General features: G+C 44.9%; 1 protein-coding gene across 1 annotated transcript; it reads right to left on the bottom strand.

Annotated features, from left to right (window-relative positions):
• Nucleotides 1–4,054: 4,054 nt before the first annotated feature.
• Nucleotides 4,055–7,832, bottom strand: LOC125554223 (putative flavin-containing monooxygenase 1). The gene is made up of 5 exons (XM_048717806.2): nucleotides 7,142–7,832; nucleotides 6,825–7,065; nucleotides 5,387–5,565; nucleotides 4,856–5,208; nucleotides 4,055–4,776 (listed from the first exon to the last, which is right to left on the bottom strand). The coding sequence occupies exons 1-5, from the start codon at nucleotides 7,622–7,624 to the stop codon at nucleotides 4,437–4,439; spliced, it is 1,596 nt and encodes a 531-aa protein (XP_048573763.2). The 5' UTR covers nucleotides 7,625–7,832; the 3' UTR covers nucleotides 4,055–4,436.
• Between the last annotated feature and the right edge of the window lie 17,583 nt (nucleotides 7,833–25,415).

Below are 25,415 nucleotides of genomic sequence, written 5' to 3'. Positions count from 1 at the left end.
ATTACTGAGACGGCCCAGAGATACCTCTCCGATACTCGGAGTGACAAATCCTACTCTTGATCTATGCCAACTCAATAAACACCATCGGAGACACCTGTAGAGCATCTTTATAGTCACCCAGTTACGTTGTGACGTTTGATAGCACACTAAGTGTTCCTCCGGTATTCGGGAGTTGCATGATCTCATAGTCTTAGGAACATGTATAATGTTATGGAGAAAGCAATAGCAACAAACTAAACGATCATCGTGCTAAGCTAACGAATGGGTCAAGTCAATCACATCATTCTCTAATAATGTGATCCCGGTAATCAAATGACAACTCATGTCTATGGTTAGGAAACATAACCATCATTGATTCAATGAGCTAGTCTAGTAGAGGCATACTAGTGACATTCTGTTTGTCTATGTATTCACACATGTACTAAGTTTCCGGTTAATACAATTCTAGCATGAATAATAAACATTTATCATTATATAACGAAACATAAATAACAACTTTATTATAGCCTCTAGGGCATATTTCCTTCACAACCCACTCGGGCGCGCTTGGGCCCCCAGGCGCGCCCTGGTGGGTTGTGCCCCCCTCGGGGCACCCACCAAGTGCTGCTCTGGCCCATCGGGAGTCTTCTGGTCCATAAAAAATCCACAAAAAGTTTCACAGTGTTTGGACTCCGTTTGATATTGATTTCCTATGATGTAAATAACAAGCAAAAAACGACAACTGGCACTGGGCACTGGGTCAATAGGTTAGTCCCAAAAATTGATATAAAGTTGCTATAAGATGATTGTAAAACATCCAAGAATGATAATATAACAGCATGAATACTTCATAAATTATAGATACGTTGGAGACGTGTCAGCAGGGCAAGGCAAGGCCCCTAGGCGGCCGGCGGCCAGCCCTGGGGCGCGCCCTGGCCTCTCCCTTCCCTTCCCACCTATATATATGTGGGAGGGGGCACCTAGCACACACTCGATCAATTGTTAGCCGTGTGCGGTGCCCCCTCCATCGTTTACACCCCCGGTTATTTTTTCATAGTGCTTAGGAGAAGCCCTGCAGAGATCACTTCACCATCACCGTCATCATGCCGTCGTGCTGAAAGAACTCATCTACTACCTCGATGTCTTGCTGGATCAAGAAGGCGAGGAACGTCACTGAGCTGAACGTGTGCAGAACGCGGAGGTGTCGTGCGTTCGTTACTTGATCGGTTGAAGCACGAAGAAGTTCGACTACATCAATCGCGTTGTGAAACGCTTCCGCTTACGGTCTATGAGAGTACGTAGACACACTCCCCCCCTCGTTGCTATGCATCTCCATGGATAGATCATTGCGTGTGCATAGAATTTTTTTGTTTTCCATGCAACATTTCCCAACATGAGCTCCTTGGTATGGCTTGCTTTCAGCTTGAGAAAACGGTCTAGCCTCTGCGTGATGTCGTTGACTCTATGAAAGGTTGGATGTTGCAGATGGAGAGCTTCATGGAGGGAGCTGAGGCTGCACTGGGCGGGCTCTTCCTGACGCTGCCTGTGTTGCAGACTACTCATGTGTTGTGCCCTTTGGTTGTGCCCAATGGCAGCTTCGACGTTGAGAAGGGAGATGAGCTTCATGGTCGTTTATCCCCTCATGCTAGGGCTAGCTCACCGCCACTAGCCTCTGAGGGACTTGACAGTGATGTGGTTGTGACTCTGGTGCTACGGATCATGCCCGAGCTTCGGGAGTTGTGTGGGGGCCCGGTTCTGCCTTTGTGCGTCGAGCAACTACAGGTAGACCCTCCCGAGATCTCGGCTATGGCTTTGCCACCAACATCACCCCTGTCGAGCAATATTGTTGATGCCGAAGAGAGTAGTGATTTGGACGGTGCGATCTCTCGCTTACCTAAGTCCATTGGGCGACAGGCGTCAGCCATTGAGCGCAAAGTTTCAGATGTTGCCGCCCTTCCCTCATCTATGACCATCGAGCAGGTGATGCTTGTGAGTGGCATGGCCATTGAGCCAAGTGTGTTGGCACCTACTCCAAATCCAGATGCTCTCTTCGTGAAGGAACTTTATGACTTGCTCGCTAGCGTGGAGGTTGTTAGACCTGGTTTGGGCAAGTCGATTGCTTGTCTCTTGACGGGGACGCCAATAAGGGGTAAACAAAAGAAGGTGGGCAAAGGCAAGAGTGGCGTCATAGGCAAGGCGTCTCTGGTTGCTTGATGGATGATCTTCGTTCTCTCTGCATGTCCTCTTGGATTGGGAGGTGCATGATGTCTTGTGTCGTGATGTTCTTGTCGGGATTCACTTGGCGTAGTAGCAATGTCAGGGTTGTGTGTTCCGCGAGTTTGGTAAGGGCCGATTGTGCGGTTGTGGGGTTTCTTACCATATGAGCAATTAGTCCATACTCTATTTGTGTAGGTTTTCGCCCGGTTTTCCTTAAATTAACTAGGAAATTCTCTTCTTCTTAATTAGTCGATGAGGCAAAACTTTTGCCAAAAATGGAGGAGACAAGTGATTCTGGCCGCTCTCGGCTTGCTGCAATCTTTTCTTCTATACTTCTATTTCAACACTAACGAAAATAGAGGGAAAGGGGTAGATAGCTAGGCACGGCTAGACATGTTTGTGCCATCCCACGGACCCGGGCGTGCTGCTGAGACAAGCAGCATGGCAACTACATGCCTGCACTGCTGTTGTCGATGTTGACATGCATGACACACACACTGTCCTGGGCTTGTGCAATGCTAAGAGCAACTCTAACGCGCCAACCCAAATTGTCTATGCGTGTCCATTTGGGTCGAAACTGGCACAAAAATCGACCCAACACGCCGACGCAAACGGACCAACATTCGGTTTTTGGCCACGCATGATCCATTTCAAGCCCAAATTTGGGCCAGCCCTTATCTTTCCCCTGGCCCGATGGTCGCTGGAACATTTGTCATTTCCCCCTTTCTCCCATTGACTGCCACCACACTCAGCCGCCCCTCCTCGCCACCGCCGCCTAGTTCCGGTGCCCAGGCCTGCCTGCAGCACCTAGATACGCCCCCCAGCAACATGCCACCACTCGAATGCCCCATACTCTAGCGTTGGGGGACAGTTTTCGCCGCCGTCGCAGCACTCCACCATCGACGCCACCCCCTCGCCTCTGCCACTGGCAGCACCGCCTTGCACGTATACCTCGCTTATCGGACACCACCACGTTCGCCTCCACGCCGATAGTCATGTTACCTGGTATCGGAAAGGTGCAAGGCTCTTCACGGGGCGGCTTCTTCCACCATTCCCGCAAGGTGTTCGGCGGTTTGCCTGCAAGGTACAAATGAACTCCGGCGACGAGTACTTTTTCCACAATTTCATTTGCAATTCGGATGATTTTTCATCCGATGATGAGGAGATTGTGGCTGCTGCTTTGGTCGTCCATGACCACATTAGTAGGAAGCGGCTGATGTTCAGGGGCTCAATCCTGGGACATACTCCGGCGTTGAATCGCAACACACACACACACACACACACACACACACACAGAGAGAGAGAGAGGAGCATTGCCTACTCAGGCGGGACTACTTCGAATCCGCTGACCCACTCTTCAAACACAACCTATTCCGGCGCCGCTTCCAGATGGCTAGACATGTGTTTAACCGTATCCGGGATACGGTGGTCGCATACGACAACTATTTCGTGTGCAAGAAGGATGTCCTGGGAAAGATTGGCTTCTTCTCTTATCAGAAATACACTGCAGCTATTCGGATGCTTGCATATGGAGTACCCGGTGATCTCATTGATGAGTATGTCCGAATGAGCGAGTCCACGTGCCTATACTTCATGTACAAATTCTAGAAGGCTATGGTAGTAGTGTTTGGCCCGGATTACTTGAGAGATCCAACTACTGCAGATACAGTCCAATTGTTGGTGATCAATGCCAGTATGGGCTTTTCGGGCAAACCGTCATAGGGTTGGGATGGGGAACAAGCGCGCGCAGCCAAACATCAATGTGATCACAGTGCTCCATGGCAAACCATCCGCGCGAGGGGACGGCGTCGTTACAGGAGGCCTTGAGGGTAGAAGCAAGGGAGGGCGTGGCCCTTCTGAAGACAACGGCGTTGTACCTTTTCCAAAGGAGCACACAAGCCAATGTTCATATACACGAGTCAAAACAAATAGTAAACAAGCTAGCCCAATGTGCAAAGCCAACATGGCACCAAAGCTAGCCAGCCTAAAGTACAGAGCCAACATGGCAACGCATAGAAACGCTCACAAGAGGACCGCAATGACAAGCCCTAACCACTAGTATATTCTTGTTCATGATGGATATTATTAGCCACCAATGAAATCATGTATATTTGTAATTTTTTTACTAAAAGAATGTATTATACGGGGCTACATACAGACTCGGCCGTGGGTATTGTTGTGGTCAAGTAAATGTAGCGTACGTAGGACGATGTGTGTACTGTGCTATGCGTACGTATGAGTTACTGTTCCTTGTAGTCCTTGTTATTGTATGGGGCGAAAAGCTCGGCGATCCAGTTGGCCTTGCGAAGCGTGGCGGAGCCCAGGTCGGCGCACATGCCGTCGCTGTCGTGGATGCTGTAGGTGGAGATGCAGTGGCGGCGATAGAACCGCGTGGTGCGGCGCATTGCGTCGGCCTCGCCGGCGACGTGCCCCATCATGGCCTTCACGCTCGGCAGCTCGAACCGCCCCTCCAGCAGCCCCGACAGCCACCGGCACCGCAGCTCCGACGTGTGCAGGTTCGACACGCTCTCCACGAACCCGACGAACGCCATGTTGGGGATCAGCGGGTGGATCGTGCCACTGCCAAAATAAATTGCACTTCAGCGTCGATCGATTTGTATATGTTGGAGCAAAAGATAAACGCAACGTGTACACGTACCGGTAGAGCGGCATCATGGAAGACTTGCCGACGACGAGGTCGCGGAAGGGCTTTGGCAGGACCTCACGGAGCTTGTCCTTGCCCTCGAAGCCGGTGGCGAGGAAGACAAGGTCCGCCTCCACCTTGGTGCCGTCGTCGAGGACCACGCCGTTCTGCGAGAAGCACCAGCCGGCGGAGGTCCTCTTGAAGCAGACAAGGCCACGGTCCGCCATGTCGAAGAAGCCCTCAGGGAGGATGGCCATCTGGCAGCTGGCGTAGTCCTCGACGAAGGGGTGGTCCGGCGTCAGACCGTACTTGCCCAGCGGCAGCTTCCATGACAGGTACGACTCGATGAACTTTGACACCCCTGCCCGCTGCACCACCAGAATTCAAAACACAACACGTTGCTCTCAGATTGTGATATGCATGCAAGGTCTCTAGCATGCACACGTGCATATATATGTTAATACGTTCATAAGTATTTCCCTATATACGTGCATGTGTATCATGTACAAGTTTCACGCTGTGAGATGAATTCTGACGCACACATACCAGTGGGCTCATGAGGCGGCAGACGAGGGATCGGAAGAACCCTTGGTTGGGCCGCTCGTAGAAGAGCTGAGACAAGCGTGTGGAGTAGAACATGGAGAATGGCAAGCCCCAGATGGAGTACGATGGCACCACCCAGTGCAGGGTCCGCACCAGCATCGTGCACGGCTGCCCTCCCTCGCCTGTAAACAAACAAGCAAACGCGGCCGGTTAATGGGTCGATCCATATCAAACACATCTCGATCTAGCTCTTGTTTCCTACACGGAATCATGACTCATCCAGTTGTTCCTACTATACTAACTAGATGATACCCCGCACATTGTTGCGGGAATATTTGCAATACATTTCGATGATATGTGATTTCTATGGAACCTAAATAGTGATACTACGAAAACTAAAATTGCAAATCCATATGCTTTATTGTGTTTGATTAATGTATTGTAAAATATCTAATATATGTTTGCATGTTGAGGTGGACATTTTCATGTGCATGAATGCATGTTGTGAATTGTGATGGGTCTTTTGCTATGCATGTTGCTTGATGATGTGGCATGCTTGCATGTTGAGAGAAATATATTAATGAGGGCTAGCTATTTAGATCTAGAAGATTTCAGGTCTTTACTCCAGCTTGGGTTCTAGAGCATTTACTATCTGGTGAGAACTGGGCGTGTCAGTTTCTCCGCTCTGCAAATGAGTGCGTTTTGGCTGTATAGTGGACTATTATTGTTTTCTTAATGAAAATCAGGGGTAAACCCCTTTTGATAAAAAAAACTAATTTCAGGTCAAGCGTCAACCTGTTCGGTACCAGCACTGATTATACTATGTTTTGAGAAACTGCTGAAATGCATACTCAAGTGAGTTTGTTAGGACGCCATGCCAGCTACCAGTCTAGTTTTGAAAGTTCGGTTGGAACGGCAGATAATCTTTGTTGCAAATCTGCTACTACTGGTCAAACATGCAAACACTTTGTTACATATATGATTGAGTGATGCTTATAAATTGCTCATGCGGTAAAAGTCAAGGCGGTATGCGTACTGATTGCGTCTAGTGTACTTTGAACTTGTAAATGCAAGAGACCTACCTAGAATTATAATAGTGCATGATGAAGTGTGCGAGGGGTCAAGACAAGAGTGACCTTTTCTGGACCAGAGTATCCGACTCTCCGAAATCTCTAAGGCACATGTCACCAAATATGGCATGTATTATTCAGACATCCACTTCATCGAATGATGGGACGTTTCCACAACACATATTACTATCCTGTTTTGTTTTGTTATATATAAGCTCTGTGTGAACTTGCTTGGCATATTCTTTTTCTACATTATGATAGCTTATCTGCCTTCTGCTAGTTTCATGCATAGTTCCATGTTGAATTTTGTCCATATTTTAGGAGAATTTTAGTTCAAACCATGTTAAATCTTCCAATCAATATATACGCACCTTGGTTTGCCTGGGCACATTCGTTGGCTAGATCAATAGCGCTCTTCTTGTAGCCAACCACCACAGCCTTCTTGCCTCGCATCAGTTCAACGGTCTCCTCCTCGCTCAGCTTGCAGTAGTCCAGCGAGTGCATCACCGTCCCCTTGAACACCTCCGGCCCCTTCCCCGGAGGGAACACCGGCATCCGCGGCACGTCGCCGTACTTCCCCGTGCACATCACCACGAACTCGAACTTGTAATACTGCAGATTACCGTGCGTGTGAGATCGATTGAATACAAATTATCTTGAAACCAGCATGTCAAAGTATATATGGTACCTGAACGGTGTTGGAGTCGCCGGTGACGATGCCGACCTCCCACATGGGCTTGCCACGGAGCGGATCCTTGCCGGTGCCGCTCCACAGCTCGGTGAACCCGGCCTGGGCGCCGCTGAGGAACTTGATGTCCACCACCTTGGACCCGAATGAGATGTAACGCCAGAGGTCGAACTCGTCGGCGTAGCCCTCGAGGTAGTCGACGATCTCCGAGTGGGTCGGGAACGAAGGGTCGTCGCGGTTTTTCCAGGAGTAGTCGGAGAACTCGTAGTCCGGGCGGGGCGTCTGCAGCCGCGTGGTGCGGTAGACGCAGTGCTTCCACACCCCGCCGACGGACGGCGTCGCCTCGAACACGACGGGGTCGTAGGCCGCCATCTGCTTCGCCGCGGCCAGGCCGCTGATCCCGCCGCCGATGATGGCCACGCGGGACACCGGAGGCACGGTCTCCCTCGTGGCCCGTGCCGCTTGTCCTTGCGCCATGGCCATCGTCTACCCGAGGTGTTGGATGGAACTGGCTGTGTGTGTGCTGATCGAGGTGATCGAGGGATGTGTGCGCACTGGCTAGCTGCTTCTTGCAGGCGTAGCTAGGAGGCTGCGAGAGAGATGATTCTTGCAGGCGTAGGAGGCTGCGAGAGAGCTAGAGCTGGAGGCGCTGTTGAGCTTTGTGTGTGTTGGTGTCGACAAGGGCAGGGCCTGGTGTATTTATAGGGTTAGGGATGCTAGCACGGGGGCTCTCGAGCATGTGAGCTTTCCACAGTTTCTCTTAGAAAACGTACGGAAACGTAGGGAGAGACGAAATGCCGCAGCTAGCGAACTGGAAAGCCGGCCAGCTAGGTCGGAGGTATGCAGGTCTGGAGAGCACGCATCCTCTTTTTCTCTTGGCTTTTGAACCAAACGACTAAATTAAGTTTTGTTTCATATTTGAGTTTCCGGTGACCAGGTCTTTCAAATGAGAACCATTTTGATGAGTTTTGAAATCTTTGTTAAGTTTCAACTTTTATAACTTGGTACGAGCGACTGACAGAATCGTAAATTCCAGAACCAGTGGCCAACAAAATCGTAAGTTTTAAATTTCAACTATAAAACTTGGTACGAGCGATCGACAAAACCCTATGTTTCAAAAACTATGACGGACAAAATCACAAGTTTAAAAAATTAAAATTTTAAACTTGATGTGCCCTCGTGCGGGATCCGACGACTTTGCAGATCACAGGGCGATTGGGCAGCTGGCACAGGTTGGGCAGATGCGTGCCCCGGCGAATTTCCGGCATGCAGGTGCACACCAATGCCAACATCTTACCATCTACCTAGAACGAAAATGACCCGGTGTGTACCCCTATAAAATTACACATGTTGACACTTCAAGTTGGGCTGTCAAACATTATGCATACACACACAAAATATCAAATAAAACGATTTGGACCCAGTATCCGTATAAAATCACACATGCATATCACTTCGAGTTGGGGTGTTAAAAATTAATCATGAGCTATTTGTGAGTTGCCTGAAATAAAGTTTTGTCGAAGTCATTTTTCATGAAGAAAAAAGGGGGTGGCGCATGGCAACAAGGCTGAGACAAGGTCAGCGCGGAGGCGAGCATAGCAGCAAGGCCATGACAGGGCTGAAATGTCTGGCCGGAGCATCCCAGTGAGGCCTCACCAGGACCTGATTGGGGACGCCGCGGCTACGATCGCATAGGACATGAAGGAGTTCACATGTTCAAGGGAGAGTTCATGAGTGGTTTTCATTTTACATGGCGCGGAGTAGGCCGTGCCGGGACAGAAACAATGTGGCTTGCCGCGGCATTGCCGGCGGAGGAGAGGCATGGGTGAAGAAGGAGATGGGCTCGCGGGAGGTGAAAAATGGAGCAGAGCCGTTGGACTGAAATTCAATGGCTAGGAAATTTGACTGGCACCAAAACGTTTTTAGGTGACTTACAAATAGGAAATCCTTATATACATACATGAAATCAATTGGAAGGAATTTGGACCTGATGTCCTCTGCATCATGGAAGATGTACATGGTACTCCCCTGCCCACCCGTATGCAAGCATGTATGCACTGACTCGGCAATACCTAGTTTCCACATCATTCTATTTTACAAATTTTATTCTTAACAAAAAATATTCTAAACGCACGTACGATACTGTATGTACTAAACTTGACTTGATCACCTCAGATGCACCGACCGTAAACTGGCCATGTCCTTTTCAGACACATGGCATAATTTTTTTTTTACAGTAAACTAGCCATGCATGCACGACCGTGTCAAGCCGGCCCCTCAATCTCGTTCCTCTGATCATGTGGACCGGGAGAAACTTAATCGTACGTAGCTTTGGACCGGGGAACAAGGAAAGGGTTGTGTGTAACCCGGACGACGGCCAACGATCTCGACCGTGCCTTCCCATTTTTGGCTACGAACGCGCCTACATGCATGGCTATATCTCCCATGTCATGTCACGTCGCCAACTGAATGTCCCTTTCAGCCCTATGTAGCTAGCTAGCATGACCTTTAATTTGGTTGTTGCCACGTCTTGTCGCGTCGTTTCATCCGTGCTAAGCTGTGCGCGGACTATTCTTTCCCTGTCACCGCCGTATGGAAGCAGCAAACCAAACTAATACAAGAAAACAACTTGAAAACTTCAATACACGTAGTGGTACTTTTCTACGGATAAATCAAACTACTGTGCTGAAACTCCTGCGGCTCTTGTGAATAGTACCCCTCCATTCTTAAATATAAGTCTTTTTAGAGATTTTAATATGAACTACATAAAAAATGAGTGAATATACATTTTAAAATATATCTATATACATCCGTATATAGTCCATGGTGAAATCTTAAAAAAGACTTATATTTAGGAACGGATGTAGTAGCTAGTACACCATATATAAAGAATTTGGTACATTTTCATAATTTTGGACTTTGCTACACATTTCACTTCAGTGCCGTACTAGGCTTCACTTTTGTTTTGGCGGGACGCTTCACTTGTTTAAAAGCCTATCCTTGTTATTTCATGATGATCTTGCCAAGGAAAAGAAATACCACTCCCTTCACACTATTTCAGACCCTCAAAGGTACATCGATCTTATAATCATACCTGATTATTTATGTATATATGATAGCGAATACACCAAACCAACATGATTAGCTGCCGGGTCATTGTATTGAGAGTACATAATTAATGTGCATGTATGTACGTCCACTGCTTATGAACACCAAAAACCAGCCAGAAGACTCGGCAGGGCTGACCTTGAACACGCATATGCTACAGCCAGGCATAATTAAGAAAATCAGGAATTAGGTCGAGCAGCAAGTGTATGTTGCATCTGAACTTTCTATCAGGACCGTGTCTTCAATTCGAGCTTTGACCTCGGCGTGGACCGTATATACAATTAGTACACTGATTAGGTTAGCAATCGTTGATGACACATGCATAAACGATATATATATCGGCCACATGATCCCTTATGATTCTATTTGGTGTAGTCGTTGCACGATTACATGCGAGATTAGGTGGATTACGACTCATTGTGGTGCATATAATCCAATATATTAATCGTGTGTGGTCATTGGAGAAATCTATATGTGCCACGTACAGCTAATAATTCAGTACATTTGCTTCCAAAACTGATCTAATTTGCCTGCCACTTTCCGATGCATGGAAATAGTAGGGTGCTAGATGCGTGTATATTAAAATATGCAATGCATACGTAATACTTGAAAAACTATTTTAGATGGGTGAGGTTAACAAACATATCCTGGGATAGTGGAATACTGGATTAAATTGGTTAGTTTGATATGTGTGTACATAACGAACTTGCTAAGTAATTGTGAAGCCGTGTACTTTGTTAGGTGATTTGTCTATAAAGCGGATGAGAGCCTGTTTCGAGAATTATAGGCATTCGTTATCATGTGGGGTTGCGCAAAATGACTGTACACGGAAGCGCTGTTTGAAATGATAGCCTTAGGAAATGACAGAGATTTTTTCTTAGTTTAACTAATTATGTGTCCATGCGTTGTCATGGGGCCAAATATATTTTAACACAATAAGAGGACTATACAAGACAAATCTTGATGCAAAACAAATAGACAAAATAGGATTGTGTTTCTGTTATAAAGCACAGATTTTTTGTCATTTCTTAAACTGATAAAATAGGTATGTGCTCCTAATCAAGTTGATTTAGTGGGTCAACAAATATAAGAGATTTATTGATATTTATTTGCTTATGGACGTTAAATTGTTGCTATTTATTGGATTATCAAAGATGTCTGGCCGCTACCAGGTTTTACCATAAGAAATAATTTATTTATGGGCCATCAATTTATTGCTATACTATGGTTGATCTGGTTTATCAGGTTATAAAAGATTGGTTTGATGGAAATCAGAAGGGATGGATGATGTCTACTACGCAACTTTATTCTTGTAGACTCGTGTTGGGCCTCCAAGCGCAGAGTTTTGTAGAACAGTAGCAATTTTCCCTTGGGTGGATGACCTAAAGTTTATCAATCCATGGGAGGCGTAGGATGAAGATGGTCTCTCTCAAGCAACCCTGCAACCAAATAACAAAAAGTCTCTTGTGTCCCCAACACACCAAATACAATGGTAAATTGTGCAGGTGCACTAGTTCGGCGAAGAGATGATGATACAAGTGTAATATGGATAGTAGATATTGAGTTTTGTAATAGGAACAATAAAAAACAGCAAGCTAGCAATTGATAAAACGGAGCACAAACGGTATTGCAATGCTTGAAAATGAGGCCTAGGGTCCGTACTTTCGCTAGTGCAATCTCTCAACAATGCTAATATTATTGGATCATATAACCATCCCTCACAGTGCAATGAAGAATCACTCCAAAATTCTTATCTAGCGGAGAACATAAGAAGAAATTGTTTATAGCTATTCTTTTTGATCGATCTAATTACTAAAATAACACAAACTTATTCTTTCCGATTGATCTATCAAGAGTTCGTACTAAAATAACGCTAAGTTATTATTTTCGGTCGATCATCAAGAGTTCATACTAAAATAACACCAAAGCAAATTCAGATTTATAATACTGGTACAAACCCTCAGCCCCGAGGATGGACTACTCCCACCTCATCATGGAGACCATACGAATGATGAAGATGGCCTCCAGTGATGATTTCCCTCTCCGGCGGAGTGCCGGAACGGATTCTAGATTGGTTTTTCGTGGCTACAGAGGCTTGCGGCGGTGGAACTTCTCATCTAGGGTTATTTCTGATAGTTTCTTTATTTACAAGATTTTTTGGCGTTGGTTTCACGTGAAGATGGGCCTCGAGGTGAGCACAACCCAGCGGGGCATGCCGGGCCCCTCAGACGCGCCCTGGTGGGTTGTGTCCTCCTCGTGGCTCTTCTGGCCCTCCCATGAAGCTTCGGGGGTCTCTTTTGTTCCAAAAAAATCGTGAAAAAGTTTCAGCTCATTTGAAGAACTTTTATTTCTGCACAAAAAACAACACCACGGTAGTTCTGCTAAAAACAGAGTCAGTCCGGGTTAGTTCCATGCCAATCATACCAAAACCATATAAAATTGTTGTAAACATGGCATGAATACTTCATAAATTATAGATACGTTGGAGACATATCAATGGATAACTGGGAAAATCAATGGAGGGTGTGTGGACGAAGAGGTGGTGGGCAAAATTCGACGTAGGACAACGCCCGTGCATTTTAACGGGATATAAATATTCTAGTACATTAGCTTGTGATTTACTTGCCCATATTAATTTAATTGTGTAAAGATATATTTATCAAATCCTGCATGTGGTTTACCTTATAATTTGATGAGAAGTTTGGTAAATAAAATTAAAATGAAATTGGTTCAGAATGTAAGTAAATGAAGATTATTGATTATCATAATGAGAAGGTTGGACGCGAAGGTGGTGAGAAGAAACGTGAAATATGAAACCTTACATTCTTTTTAAGTAGTACTAGAACAATGCCCCGTGTGTTGCAACGGGATATAAATATTCTAGTACGTTAGATTGTGATTTACCTGTCAATAGTAATGCGATTGTGTCAATAAATGTTCATCAAATTCTGATCGTGAATTACCTTATATTTTGATTAGAATTTTGGTAAGTAAATTAAAGTAGAATTGGTTCGGAAGGTAAGTAAATTAAGGTGATTGATTATCATATACATAAAATGTTGGACAAAGGGGTGGTGGGAAGGAAGATGAAATGGGAACCTTGCGTTCTATTTAAGCAGTAGAGATAAATTAAATTGAAATTGGTTCAGAAGTTAAGTAAATTAAAGTGATTGATTATCATATACATGGAAGGTTGAACAAAGGGGTGGTGAAAAGAAAATTAAAATGGGAACCTTGCGTTCTTTTTAAATAGTAATATAGTAGATATAGAGATAGAGATTCCAATGCCATGCCGTTTTCTGCATTCTCATAGACCATTGGAAAATTAAAGATCCAACCATTTCAAATTACTTTTCAGATGGAATTTGAGAACACTTTGTATGTGAAAAAGGAACACGCTTTCAGCAAAATTCCAACTCCATATCGTCTGCATCAATCCCACAAACCATTTGAAAATGCGATCAAAATTACTATCCCTATTTTTAGTAAAAAAAGTAGTATTTTCAAAACTAATCTTAAACCATGCGGATTGTGCAGAAATGTTCTAGAAGAGAAGAAATCTCCTTATCAACATATTTTCAACGGTATATTGCACGCCTTGTTGAACAAAAAACGCAGAAGTTCAACATTTCGCCAAATGTAGTTCGCTACTGAAGCAAAGACAAATCAATGACATTAATAGAATATTATGTGAGTAGTAACAGAATATTAATGTATATTAGGTATGTGCCCCTTGCGTTGCCATGGAGCCAAATATATTTTAACACAATAAATGACCATGCAGGACAAATCTTGATGTAAAATAAATAGATAAAATAATATTACATTTGTTTATAAAGCATAAATTTTCTACCGTTTCTTAAATCGATAAAAAAATAGGTATGTTCTCGTGATTGATGTGCTTTATTGGGTTACCAAATATAAGAGATTGATTGATATTTATTTTCTTATGGATGCGAATTTATCATTATTTATTGGGTTATTAAAGATGTTTGACATGCATGAGGTTTTACCATAAGAAATAAATAATTTATTTACGGATCATGAATTTATTGCTATACCATAGATTGGTCTCATCTATTGGGTTACCAAAGATTGGCTTGATAGAAAATCGGGATGTTTGATAGAAGATGGGAGGATGGATGAAGAGGTGGTGGAAAGAAAATTTAGCGTAAGATGAAACTTTGCATTCTTTTTAAGTAGTATATATAGATTTATAAAAAAATATAGATTAAAAGTAAGTCATTTTCTCCATGGATGTGGGCTTTTGTGAATGAACGAATGTACACAACCCCTTCGCCTCATGGCCCATCCCGACGAATAGGCATTCCTTGCCTACCATCGGCGTTGTCGCCGATCTGCCTCCTCTCCCAAGGCCATGGACGCCTGGTGGATCCCAATCCTTGACGGCAGGAGGGCTCATGCGTGTGTCTAGGTGTTTTTCTTTATTTGCTCAAGGTTTTATCTGTTGGGGAACGCAGTAATTTCAAAAAAAATCCTATGCATACGCAAGATCTATCTAGGTGATGCATAGCAATGAGAGGGAAGAGTGTTGTCCACGTACCCTCGTAGACCGTAAGCGGAAGCGTTATGACAACGCGGTTGATGTAGTCGAAGGTCTTCACACTAGTAGAAAAAGGGTCAAATGTTTAGCTCATTAATCCCGGTTTGTATTTGAGCCGGCACTAATGTGACCAATAGTGCCGGTTCCAACGACTAGGCGGGCGGCGCTCATTAGTACCGGTTTGTGCCACGAACCAGTACTAAAGAGGTGGTGGCCTTTAGTACGGGTTGGTCGCTCCAACCGGTACTAAAGACCCCCCCCCTTAGTACCAGTTGGAGCCACCAACCGGTACTAAAGGTGGCGGCCTTTAGTACGGGTTGGTGGCTCCAACCGGTACTAAAGACCCTCCCTTTAGTACCAGTTGGAGCCACCAACCGGTATTAAAGGTGGTGCGCTGCCACCCGCAGTGCACAATGTTTAGTCCCACCTCGCTAGTTGAGAGGAGCTCGCACCAGTTTATAAGCCCTGCCGCGGCTACCGTGTCGAGCTCCTCTCTAAGCAGGCCTTTGTGGGCCTATTGCAAGTCTTCTACCCTGTGGGGCCTACTGGGCCGTATGGGCTTGCATCCTGGCCCAACTAGAGGTTGGGTTTCTAGCCGTATGCAGGCCGTGCCGGCCCAGTAGACGGGCTGTTTTTGCTTTATTTCAAAAATAAATCAGAAAAAAACCGGTACTAAAGGTCCCCCAGACCACGGCGCGCCTCGTGCCACGTGGTGGGCCTTTGGTCCCGGTTCGTGTTGAACCGGGACTAAAGGGGGGGACCTTTAGTCCCCACTCTTTAGTGCTGGTTCTAGAACCGGTACTAAAAGTCGTCTTTCTACTAGTGTCACGATCCAACTGGTCCTAGCACCGAAAGTACGGAACCTCCGCGATCTGCACACGTTCAGCTCGGTGACGTCCCACGAACTCTTGATCCAGCTGAGTGTCGAGGGAGAGCTTCGTCAGCACAGCGGCATGATGACGGTGATGATGAAGCCACCGGCGTAGGGCTTCACCTAAGCACTACAACAATATGACCGAGGTGGATTATAGTGGAGGGGGCACCGCACACGGCTAAAAGCAATCAACTTGTGTGTCCTAGGGTGCCCCCTACCCCCGTATATAAAGGAGCAAGGGGAAGGCCAGCCGGCCCTAGGGGCACGCCAAGGGAGGAGGAATCCTCCACCTAATAGGAGTAGGATTCCTCCTTTCCTAGTCCTACTAGGAGGAGAAGGGGAAAGAGGGAAAGGAGAGGAAGAGGAGAAGGAAAGGGGGTGCCCCCTCCCTAGTCCAATTCGGACTCCCTATAGGGAGGGGGCGTGGCTGCCCCTTGTGGGCTGCCTCCCCTCTTCCATATGGCCCATGTAGGCCCAATCTTTCTCGAGGGGGGGGGTTCCGGTAACCCTCCGGCACTCTGGTTTTCTCTGAAATCACCCGGAACACTTTCGGTATCCGAATATATTCGTCCAATATATCAATCTTTATGTCTCGACCATTTTGAGACTCCTCGTCATGTCCGTGGTCATATCCGGGACTCCGAACTACCTTCGGTACATCAAAACACATAAACTCATAATACCGCTCGTCACCGAACGTTAAGCGTGCGGATCCTACGGGTTCGAGAACTATGTAGACATGACCTAGACACATCTCCGGTCAATAACCAATAGCGGAATCTGGATGTTCATATTGGCTCCCACATATTCTACGAAGATCTTTATCGGTCAAACCGCATAACAACATATGTTGTTCCCTTTGTCATAGGTATGTTACTTGCCCGAGATTCGATCGTCGGTATCTCAATACCTAGTTCAATCTCATTACCGGCAAGTCTCTTTACTCGTTCCGTAATGCATCATCCCGCAACTAACTCATTAGTCACATTGCTTGCAAGGCTTATAGTGATGTGCATTACCGAGAGGGCCCAGAGATACCTATCTGATACTCGGAGTGACAAATCCTAATCTCAATCTATGCCAACTCAACAAACACCATCGGAGGCACCTGTAGAGCATCTTTATAGTCACCCAGTTACGTTGTGATGTTTGATAGCACACTAAGTGTTCCTCCGGTATTCGGGAGTTGCATGATCTCATAATCATAGGAACATGTATAAGTTATGGAGAAAGCAATAGCAGTAAACTAAACGATCATCGTGCTAAGCTAACGGGTGGTCAAGTCAATCACATCATTCTCTAATGATGTGATCCCGTTTATCAAATGACAACTCTTTGTCCATGGCTAGGAAACTTAACCATCTTTGATCAACGAGCTAGTCAAGTAGAGGCATACTAGTGACACTTTGTTTGTCTATGTATTCACACATGTACTAAGTTTCCGGTTAATACAATTCTAGCATGAATAATTAACATTTATCATGATATAAGGAAATATAAATAACAACTTTATTATTGCCTCTAGGGCATATTTCCTTCATTATCCTCATCGGGAAGGCAAGGCGATGGCGGCCTCCTGAAGATGGACTAAGGTCCTCTCCGCCTAGCCCCCCATCATCAGAAGGCGTGTGGAGGTGTTTCTTTGGTGGATTTTGCCGGATTTGGTCGGCGCTTGTCTTTGGTGGATCTAGTCTTCGTTCATCTATGTCTGTTTGTTTACAGGTTGGATTCTTCTGATCTACGCTTCTCTTCATCGGCGACAGTTGTGATCCTATGTGTTCGTCCTATAGGGCTTTAGCACGACGACTTCTTAATTGTCTACTACAACAAGGTTTGGCTGGCTCCGGTAAGGGAGGAGCGACGACGCCTTCGGCTCGCTCTACTGCTTGTAGTCATTGCTTGGTGGTCTTCAGACCTGGATATAATATTTGTACTTCCGGTGTGGCTTTCACAGCCTTGACAGTTGATTAATAGATCAAAAGTTTTTCCTGAAAAAGAGTCACTAATGGCATTATTTTATCAACAAAGCAAGATTGTTGCTAAAAAATACATGTTCAAATGAGGTGCAACTAAACTCCGACAAGGGAACCCTCTTTGCTTTCTTCCGCCCCCCTTCTTTACACCGTTTGAGAGTCTTGAGGGGTTTCCAGGCCACATCACACGCCTTGTCCGACAGCGAGGTTGGTCAGCATTGTCTATGGAGAGGTGTCGCCGAGGTCTACCTGCATATAGTAGTAGCATTATTATTATGTTTGGCTTGCCGTGTTGCTGTGTGGCATCATGTCGGATGCTTGGAGAGCTTCATCGGAGGTGGGTCGCATCAGGCGTTTGCTGGTGGTTGGAGCCGACGGTGGAGAGGGGTTTCTCCACCGACCACTCCATGAAAATGGTTGTTAGTTCCCTGGATCTGAAGATGGGGATCTTTCTCTTGTAGTGTCCTTATTGCTGCCATGGTGGAGGCTGATGGGTTGCAGAGGGAGCAATGCCACACCTCAGTCTCTTGCTTGCCTTCGCCTCCACCCTGCTTCTTCTGGTCGAAAGGCAACTTGATGCAGCCTCGTCGGCTCTGTTCATTCCTCCCGACACGTTGTCGTTAGACGGGAGGCAATGCAGGCCAAGCTCATGTTGTCATTTCTTCTGGTCCCGTGGAGATGGCGTAGCAAACCCACCACCCGAAGTGGTTTGTCTTCGGCGATGGCGGCTTCGGTTTTCGGCCCGTGCCGTTTCGAAGAACTAGACTGCTTTTTGCATTCTGCTTTGTGTCTTTTTTGCAAAATGCAAGCAATGGTATGTCATTTTCTTTTCCTTTGGGGACCTTGTGTAAGGTGTGCTTGCACTGTTTATAGATATTTCTAATGCACTCTCGGAGTCTCGGGGTCTTCTCTCTTGTTAAAGAAACCACATTTTACAAAATTCACCACGTTTGTACCACATTATTTTGGTTTTTCTATTTTGTATCCTATTTATGTCAAATGTGAAGGACGGAGCCACAATGGAGAATAACATACACATATCCCTAGACTATGTTACTATCTTCATAGTGGGTAGTAACATAAGTGTGATGCCATGCAAAGCTTCATTTATTAGGTTATAGACGCATATTGCATTGAGACATGTGATGTTACAGTATAGCTAAGTTACTCAAACTACCTCTCTCTTCATTAACTCATTGCCACGTAAGCAAATTTGCTGAGTTGCACTCGATGTTACTGCTGAAGTTACCCCACTGTGGCTAGTCTTAGACTAGTCACAATGGGTGACTAGTAACATGCATATGTTGTATCTCTATAGTGATGAGTAACATATGTGTGATGTCATGCAACACTTCGTTTATTAGGTTATAGACTCATCTTGTCATGGTATGTGTGATGTTACAGTAACTAGCTATGTCACCATATGCCCCTCTCTCCTCATTCATTACTCGCCATATCATATGTTTTGCTTAGAGATATGTGATGTTACCCTCTATATTACTCCTACTATGAGTAGTCTTAGGCTAAGCTGGCTGTTTATTGGACACCATGTCGGATACGTAGAGGCACTGGCCGCTTCCAACGTGGCGTACGTGCTTTGACCCAACTGGTAGCTACCTAGCCAAATCGCCCCCGGTTCCCTGCCCGGAATGAGCGGCCTAGTTTCGGCGGTGATTCAACTACGTGCATTCTTTGACTTTATATATAGTGCTTACGGATACTAAACGCACCATACATTTCTCTGTGAATGTGAAAGTGTGAGAGTGTAATAGTCCAGCTTTCTTGTATTCGTACGGATCTACAGACACACTATGTACAGTAGCGTTGACAGAAAAGGGACAGAGTATGAATAACAAAGTTTTCAGAGTTGTGTCTTCTAGACAGAGTGGAGAGCTTGTTGAAATGAATTCAAAATTGACTACAAAAATTTCAACGAAGGAACCCACAGTTAAGCAAAGGGTAAACGTGCATGACTCTCTGACTGCGACAGTATACACTTCTAGTTTACCAGACGTATGTAAGCATGCCATTTACTAGCTAATGCTCGAGAAATTACCACTAATCGTATGGGAAATTTCGTGTACATTTCGTCGATATGTTCTATATATACAAATAATGCCCCGGGGGTGTACATGTGTACTCTTCACCAGTATTCAATCGTCAGGATTCAGTAGAGAAGGTCGCTCGAAAAAGATTCAAGAGACCCAGAAAATCAGCAAGAGACCAGCCGGCCAAGAGCACTTTGAATTTCTTCTTCAGGACCAGCCAACAACTGGACCGTAGAATGTAAAGGGAACGCGAAAGACAGAACGTAAGCAAGACCAAATCAGAGACACATCAGGTAAAAGTAGTAGAAGCTTGCAGCTGACTAATGGACTAAATTATAGTACGCTTGTTCATATCTTCGCAGACCTTTCCTAGCTAGTATAGTATTATTGCTTTGTCCAGAGGTCATGTACGTACTCTAATCACGTAATTAGTCAACTAGTAGCCCACTAATTGAATAATACAGTAAGTAGATCGTAGTACTAAACAGTGAATATACTAATAAGCAAGTAGGTATGTATACAGTTTTCTAGCAAGAAACAGGTAAGCTCTTGCAGTAGTCTTGAGTACATGGTTTTGGAGGAGGTCAAGCCATCCCCGTACGGTCGTAATTAAGCTAGTCTTGACCAAAGATTATATTCCCTAGCTAGGTACAAGTCCAGTGTCCAACTGTCCATTCGTCGTCTCGCAGCTCTTGCATAGTTAAATGAGATTAATATACGCTTTTAGTGGTTGCAGCTATGGCGGGATTGCATGAGACCGAAGTGTATATTCTCCTCCATGATTGTCGAATGTTATTATGATGGGTAGTAGTATGGATGCCATCACCACGTGCTACGACTCGTAACTAGACCGACTTTGGAGACTGAGCGTATACATTGTGTGCAGACCAGCAGTAGCAGAGGCCATGTTATGCTCAAGATACTCATGATCTTGGTGTTTCAGCTGAGAGTGAGAGGGCTCATATATTACTAGACGAACCAATATGCAAAGCCTAGATCATGAGATGATTCGTGATTACAGCCCACGTGGACATGTTCGTACTCCCTCCGTTCACAAATACTATAAAATGTTTAACCTTTTGCTGAATTGAATGTATAGACATATTATAGTGTGTTTGTTCACTTATTTCAATCCATATGGAGTCCATAATAAACTATCCAAAATTTCTTATATTTGTGAACAGATGAAGTATTAGTTAGCATCCAACTCCAAAAAAAGGACGTTCCTGGAAAATAGTTCATTAGCAAGATTCACCATGTGAGCCAGGATTTTTTTTTCTAAACATCAAAAAGCATATTAACAATTCGAAATAAATCTAAACAAATTTGACATTTATATGTACATGTACTTGTGCCATCTTGATATCAATATATTACGCTTTGTTGGTTGGGGGGGAGTGTAAATGTGCCTATAATCTGTCGAATTTCACTGGGGAATATTAAATACGTGAGCTAGACGACTTCTTCCCCCACGTGGATATCCCTCTTGTTCTTATGCTCGTACAAATGGAGAAAGAACCTCCCTTATAAGGAGGTCTAACTCCCACTAAACTAGCAATATGGGACTAAACTTTAGTAGTATCCCTTGCCTTGCACAAATGGGCTAAGTGGGCCTCTAGGGTTTATTAGGAATTTCTGAAATAGTTATTGGGCTGCCCAAAATAGACTAAATTCCAGCAATCCCCCACCAGATCCCAGAGGCACACAGAAATCTGCCTTTGGTTCCAAAACACTGTTTTATATACTGGTACTGCAGTGGAGACTGTTAAGTTGAACTTCCACCTAGAACTCTATGCTACACTAGTAAGCAACTTGAACTGTGGACTGGGCCTTGAACTGCAAGTTTTCTGCGAATCTAGCTTCACATAAAGCCTTGATCGATACGTGGCTACCGTGGATCTTCCCCGCGGGTGGAGCTTATGCGTCATAGTCCGTGACCTTTCATGAGTTTACTAGAGAGAACCCTACTCTCATAGATTGCGACGTTTGACAATCAGACTCATATAGGTGTGTTCTTCAAAAGATGTTCTGCAGGATAACATCTCTACTTAAATAAGCCACTTAGAACACATTAAGATATACATCAACCTGCCATGCAGATTAGGAGAGTATTGCATCTTCATGGAGTGGTATTGTGAATAGTAAGGATACCCTCCTCTCAGTTGACCAACAGCTTGTCTTCCACATCTAATTCACGGGATCTCCGATCACAAAGAATAGGTTACCACTGTGAACAACTCATATTGTGGGTCTCATACCCATCTCCCTCGATGCATTATCTATCACATTACGTGATAGACCCTTGGTAAAAGGATCTGCCAGATTTTTAGACGTTTGGATATAATCCAATGCAATAACTCCGGAGTTTTTCATTTTCCTGACAGACTTTAACCTTCTGTGAACGTGTCTTGATGACTTCATGTTATCCTTTGAACTGCTCACTTTCGTGATCACAGTTTGATTGTCGCAGTTCATAAGGACACCCGGTACAGGTTTCTCAACAATCAGCAAGTCATTCAAGAGCCGGCGAAGCCAATCTGCTTCAACCGTAGCTGTATCTAGTGCTGTGAGTTCTGCTTCCATTGTTGACCTCGTTAAGATGGTCTGCTTGCAAGACTTCCAAGAAACAACGCCACCTCCATGAGTGAATACATAGCCGCTCGTGGCCTTTATCTCATCAGCATCTGAGATCCGGTTTGAGTCACTATACCCTTCAAGCACCTTTGGATGCCCGCGGTAGTGAATTCCATAATTTGCAGTGCCTTTCAAATAACGCAAAACTCTTTCTAGAGCTTTCCAATGACATCTCCTGGTTTTGAAACAAACCAACTCAGTTTGCTAACAACAAAAGAGATGTCAGGTCTTATAGCACTGGCTAAGTACATAAGCGAGCCAATAATCTGAGAATACTTCAATTGGTCTCTAGCAATTCTTCGATTCTTTCGAAGCAACACACTAGCATCATATGGTGTTGGAGAGGGCTTGCAGTCACTATAGCCAAAGTGACTCAAGATATTTTCCAGATAGTGAGATTGAAGCAATGTAATCTCACCATCATCGTCTCTCAACAACTTGATGTTCAGAATGACATCAGCCACTCCTAAATCCTTCATCTCAAAACAACGAGATAGGAAATCCTTGACCTCCTTAATAACATTCAGATTGGTTCCGAAAATCAGTATGTCATCAACATACAAGCACAGGATAACTCCCTCGCCCCCACCATGGCGATAGTACACATATTTGTCAGCTTCGTTCACAACAAAGCCTGCAGCTGTTAAAGTTCTTTCAAACTTCTCATGCCACTGTTTGGGTGCTTGCTTAAGTCCGTACAAAGACTTCAGCAACTTGCACACTTTCCCTTCCTGACCATCTAGTACAAACCCATCTGGTTGTTCCATATAAATTTCCTCGTCCAACTCTCCATTTAGGAAAGGAGCCTTAACATCCATTTGATGAACGAAAAGATCATGCGAGGCAGCTAGTGAAAGTAGAACTCGAATAGTGGTCAGTCGAGCCACATGTGAGTAAGTATCAAAGAAGTCTTCACCTTCCTTTTGGGTATAACCCTTAGCCACGAGCCGAGCCTTGTACTTTTCAATAGTACCATCAGGCCTAAGCTTCTTCTTGAATACCCATTTGCATCCTATAGGTTTGCACCCATAAGGACGATCGGTTATTTCCCAAGTTTCATTTGTGAAGATGGAATCCATCTCACTACGAACCGCTTCCTTCCAGTAGTCAGCATCTTCAGATGCATAGGCCTCTGAAATAGAACTGGGAGTGTCATCTATGAGGTACACAAGAAAATCAGCACCAAAGGACTTTGTAGTCCTCTGTCTCTTGCTCCTAATAGGAACTTCATTGTTCTCCTCCACAGGACTTTCAAAGTGTTCCATCGAAATTGTAGGTTCGGTAATTGTAACTGGTTCCTGATTCGATGAACTAGGCATCTCCTGATTAGATGAGATAGCCATGTCCTTCATGGGAAAGATATCTTCAAAGAAAGTCGCATCATTCGACTCCATGATCGTACCGACATGCATGTCAGGTACCTCAGGTTTTACAACCAAGAATCTATAGCCAATGCTATGAAAAGCATATCCCAGAAAAACACAATCCACAGTCTTTGATCCAAGCTTCCGCTTCTTTGAAATTGGAGCATTGACTTTCGCCAAATAACCCCATGTTCGCAGATAAGAGAGTTTTAACCTTTTCTTCTCCCATTCCTCGAATGGAGTTATCTCTTTGTTCTTTGTGGGGACTCGGTTCAGGACATGACATGCTGTCAATATCGCCTCCCCCCACCATGCCTTGGAGAGACCCGATGTATCTAACATGGCGTTAACCAAATCAGTTAGAGTACCGTTCTTTCTTTCGGCCACCCCATTTAACTGAGGTGAGTAGGGAAGAGTCCTCTCATGGATTATACCATGTTCCGCACAAAAAGCATCAAACTCATTGGAAAAATACTCTCCACCACGGTCGGACCTAAGCCTCTTGATTTTTCGATCAAGTTGGTTTTCCACTTCAGCTTTATAGATCTTGAAAAAGTTCAAAGCCTCATCCTTAGATTTAAGAAGATACACACGACAGTATCTAGTGGAGTCATCAATTAACGTCACGAAATATTTCTTTCCACCTTTTGTCAACACACCATTCATTTCACATAGATCTGAATGTATGAGCTCTAGTGGTGCAAGATTTCTTATTTCCGCAGTCGTGTGAGACTTACGAGGTTGCTTAGCTTGCACACACACTTGACACTTAGATCCCTTGACGGTGGTGAAACTAGGGATTAAGTTCAACTTCGCTAGTCGCGACATGCAACCAAAGTTAACATGACAAAGACGTGAATGCCACACATTGGATTCACTATTGTTGCAAATATGATTAACAACTTTATTGCAAACGTCTGATAAGGATAAACGAAACAAGCCTCCTGACTCATAGCCTTTACCAACAAAGGTTCCATACTTGGATATTACAAATTTATTCGACTCAAAGACAAGCTTGTAGCCATCTCTACACAGAAGAGATCCGCTAACAAGATTTTTATTGACGGAGGGGACATAATGCACGTTCTTCAGCCGCACGATCTTCCCCGAAGTAAACTTCAGATCGACCATGCCAACACCACAAACAGAAGCACTTGAACCGTTGTCCATCAGCACGGTTGAAGTCCCTGTGGTCTGATAAGACGAAAACATGGAAATATCACCGCATACATGCATATTAGCACCCGTGTCAATCAACCAGTCAGGAGAATGACATACTGAAAGAATAGTGGGAAATATACCATACCCAGCATCCTTCAAGTCATTGTCTCCAATGACAACATTAGCGGTCTTGCCGCCTTTCCAAGGATGACGCTTGTCATAGCGATTAGGGCAACTAGGAGCCCAATGATCAGGATCCCCACACACACATGACAAGCACCTTTCTTCTTGCCATTCTTCTTCTTGAAGTTTGTGTGTTGCACAGCCTTGTTCTTCCCATCAAACTTTGCTTTTCCATCAAACTTGCCCTTGTTCTTGAACTTGTGGGGCTGGAAGTTCTGCTTCTGTACCACATTGGCACTAGATCCTCCCTCAATACCTCAAGCACGTGTGTCCTTTGCTCTCGCCTTTTCTTCCACATCAAGAGTGCCAAAGAGATCCGGGACGGAAAACTCCTGCCTCTTATGCTTCAGCAAGGTAGCAAAGTT

Source organism: Triticum urartu, chromosome 4A (genome assembly GCF_056163025.1).
Source record: "Triticum urartu cultivar PI428250 chromosome 4A, HENAU_Tu73, whole genome shotgun sequence".
In the NCBI taxonomy this organism is placed as follows: Eukaryota; Viridiplantae; Streptophyta; class Magnoliopsida; order Poales; family Poaceae; genus Triticum; species Triticum urartu.
The sequence above is the reverse complement of the archived record's forward strand: the minus strand, read 5'-3'. Positions and strand labels throughout refer to the sequence as shown.

Excerpts from the sequence above, each read along its gene's own strand:
- LOC125554223 (XM_048717806.2), bottom strand. The coding sequence starts at position 7,624 with ATGGCCATGGCGCAAGGACAAGCGGCACGGGCCACGAGGGAGACCGTG. Across the intron at positions 5,209-5,386 it reads GCCGCCTCATGAGCCCACTG|CGGGCAGGGGTGTCAAAGTT; the intron begins GTATGTGTGCGT and ends CTGGTGGTGCAG. Across the intron at positions 4,777-4,855 it reads TCCATGATGCCGCTCTACCG|TGGCACGATCCACCCGCTGA; the intron begins GTACGTGTACAC and ends TTATTTTGGCAG.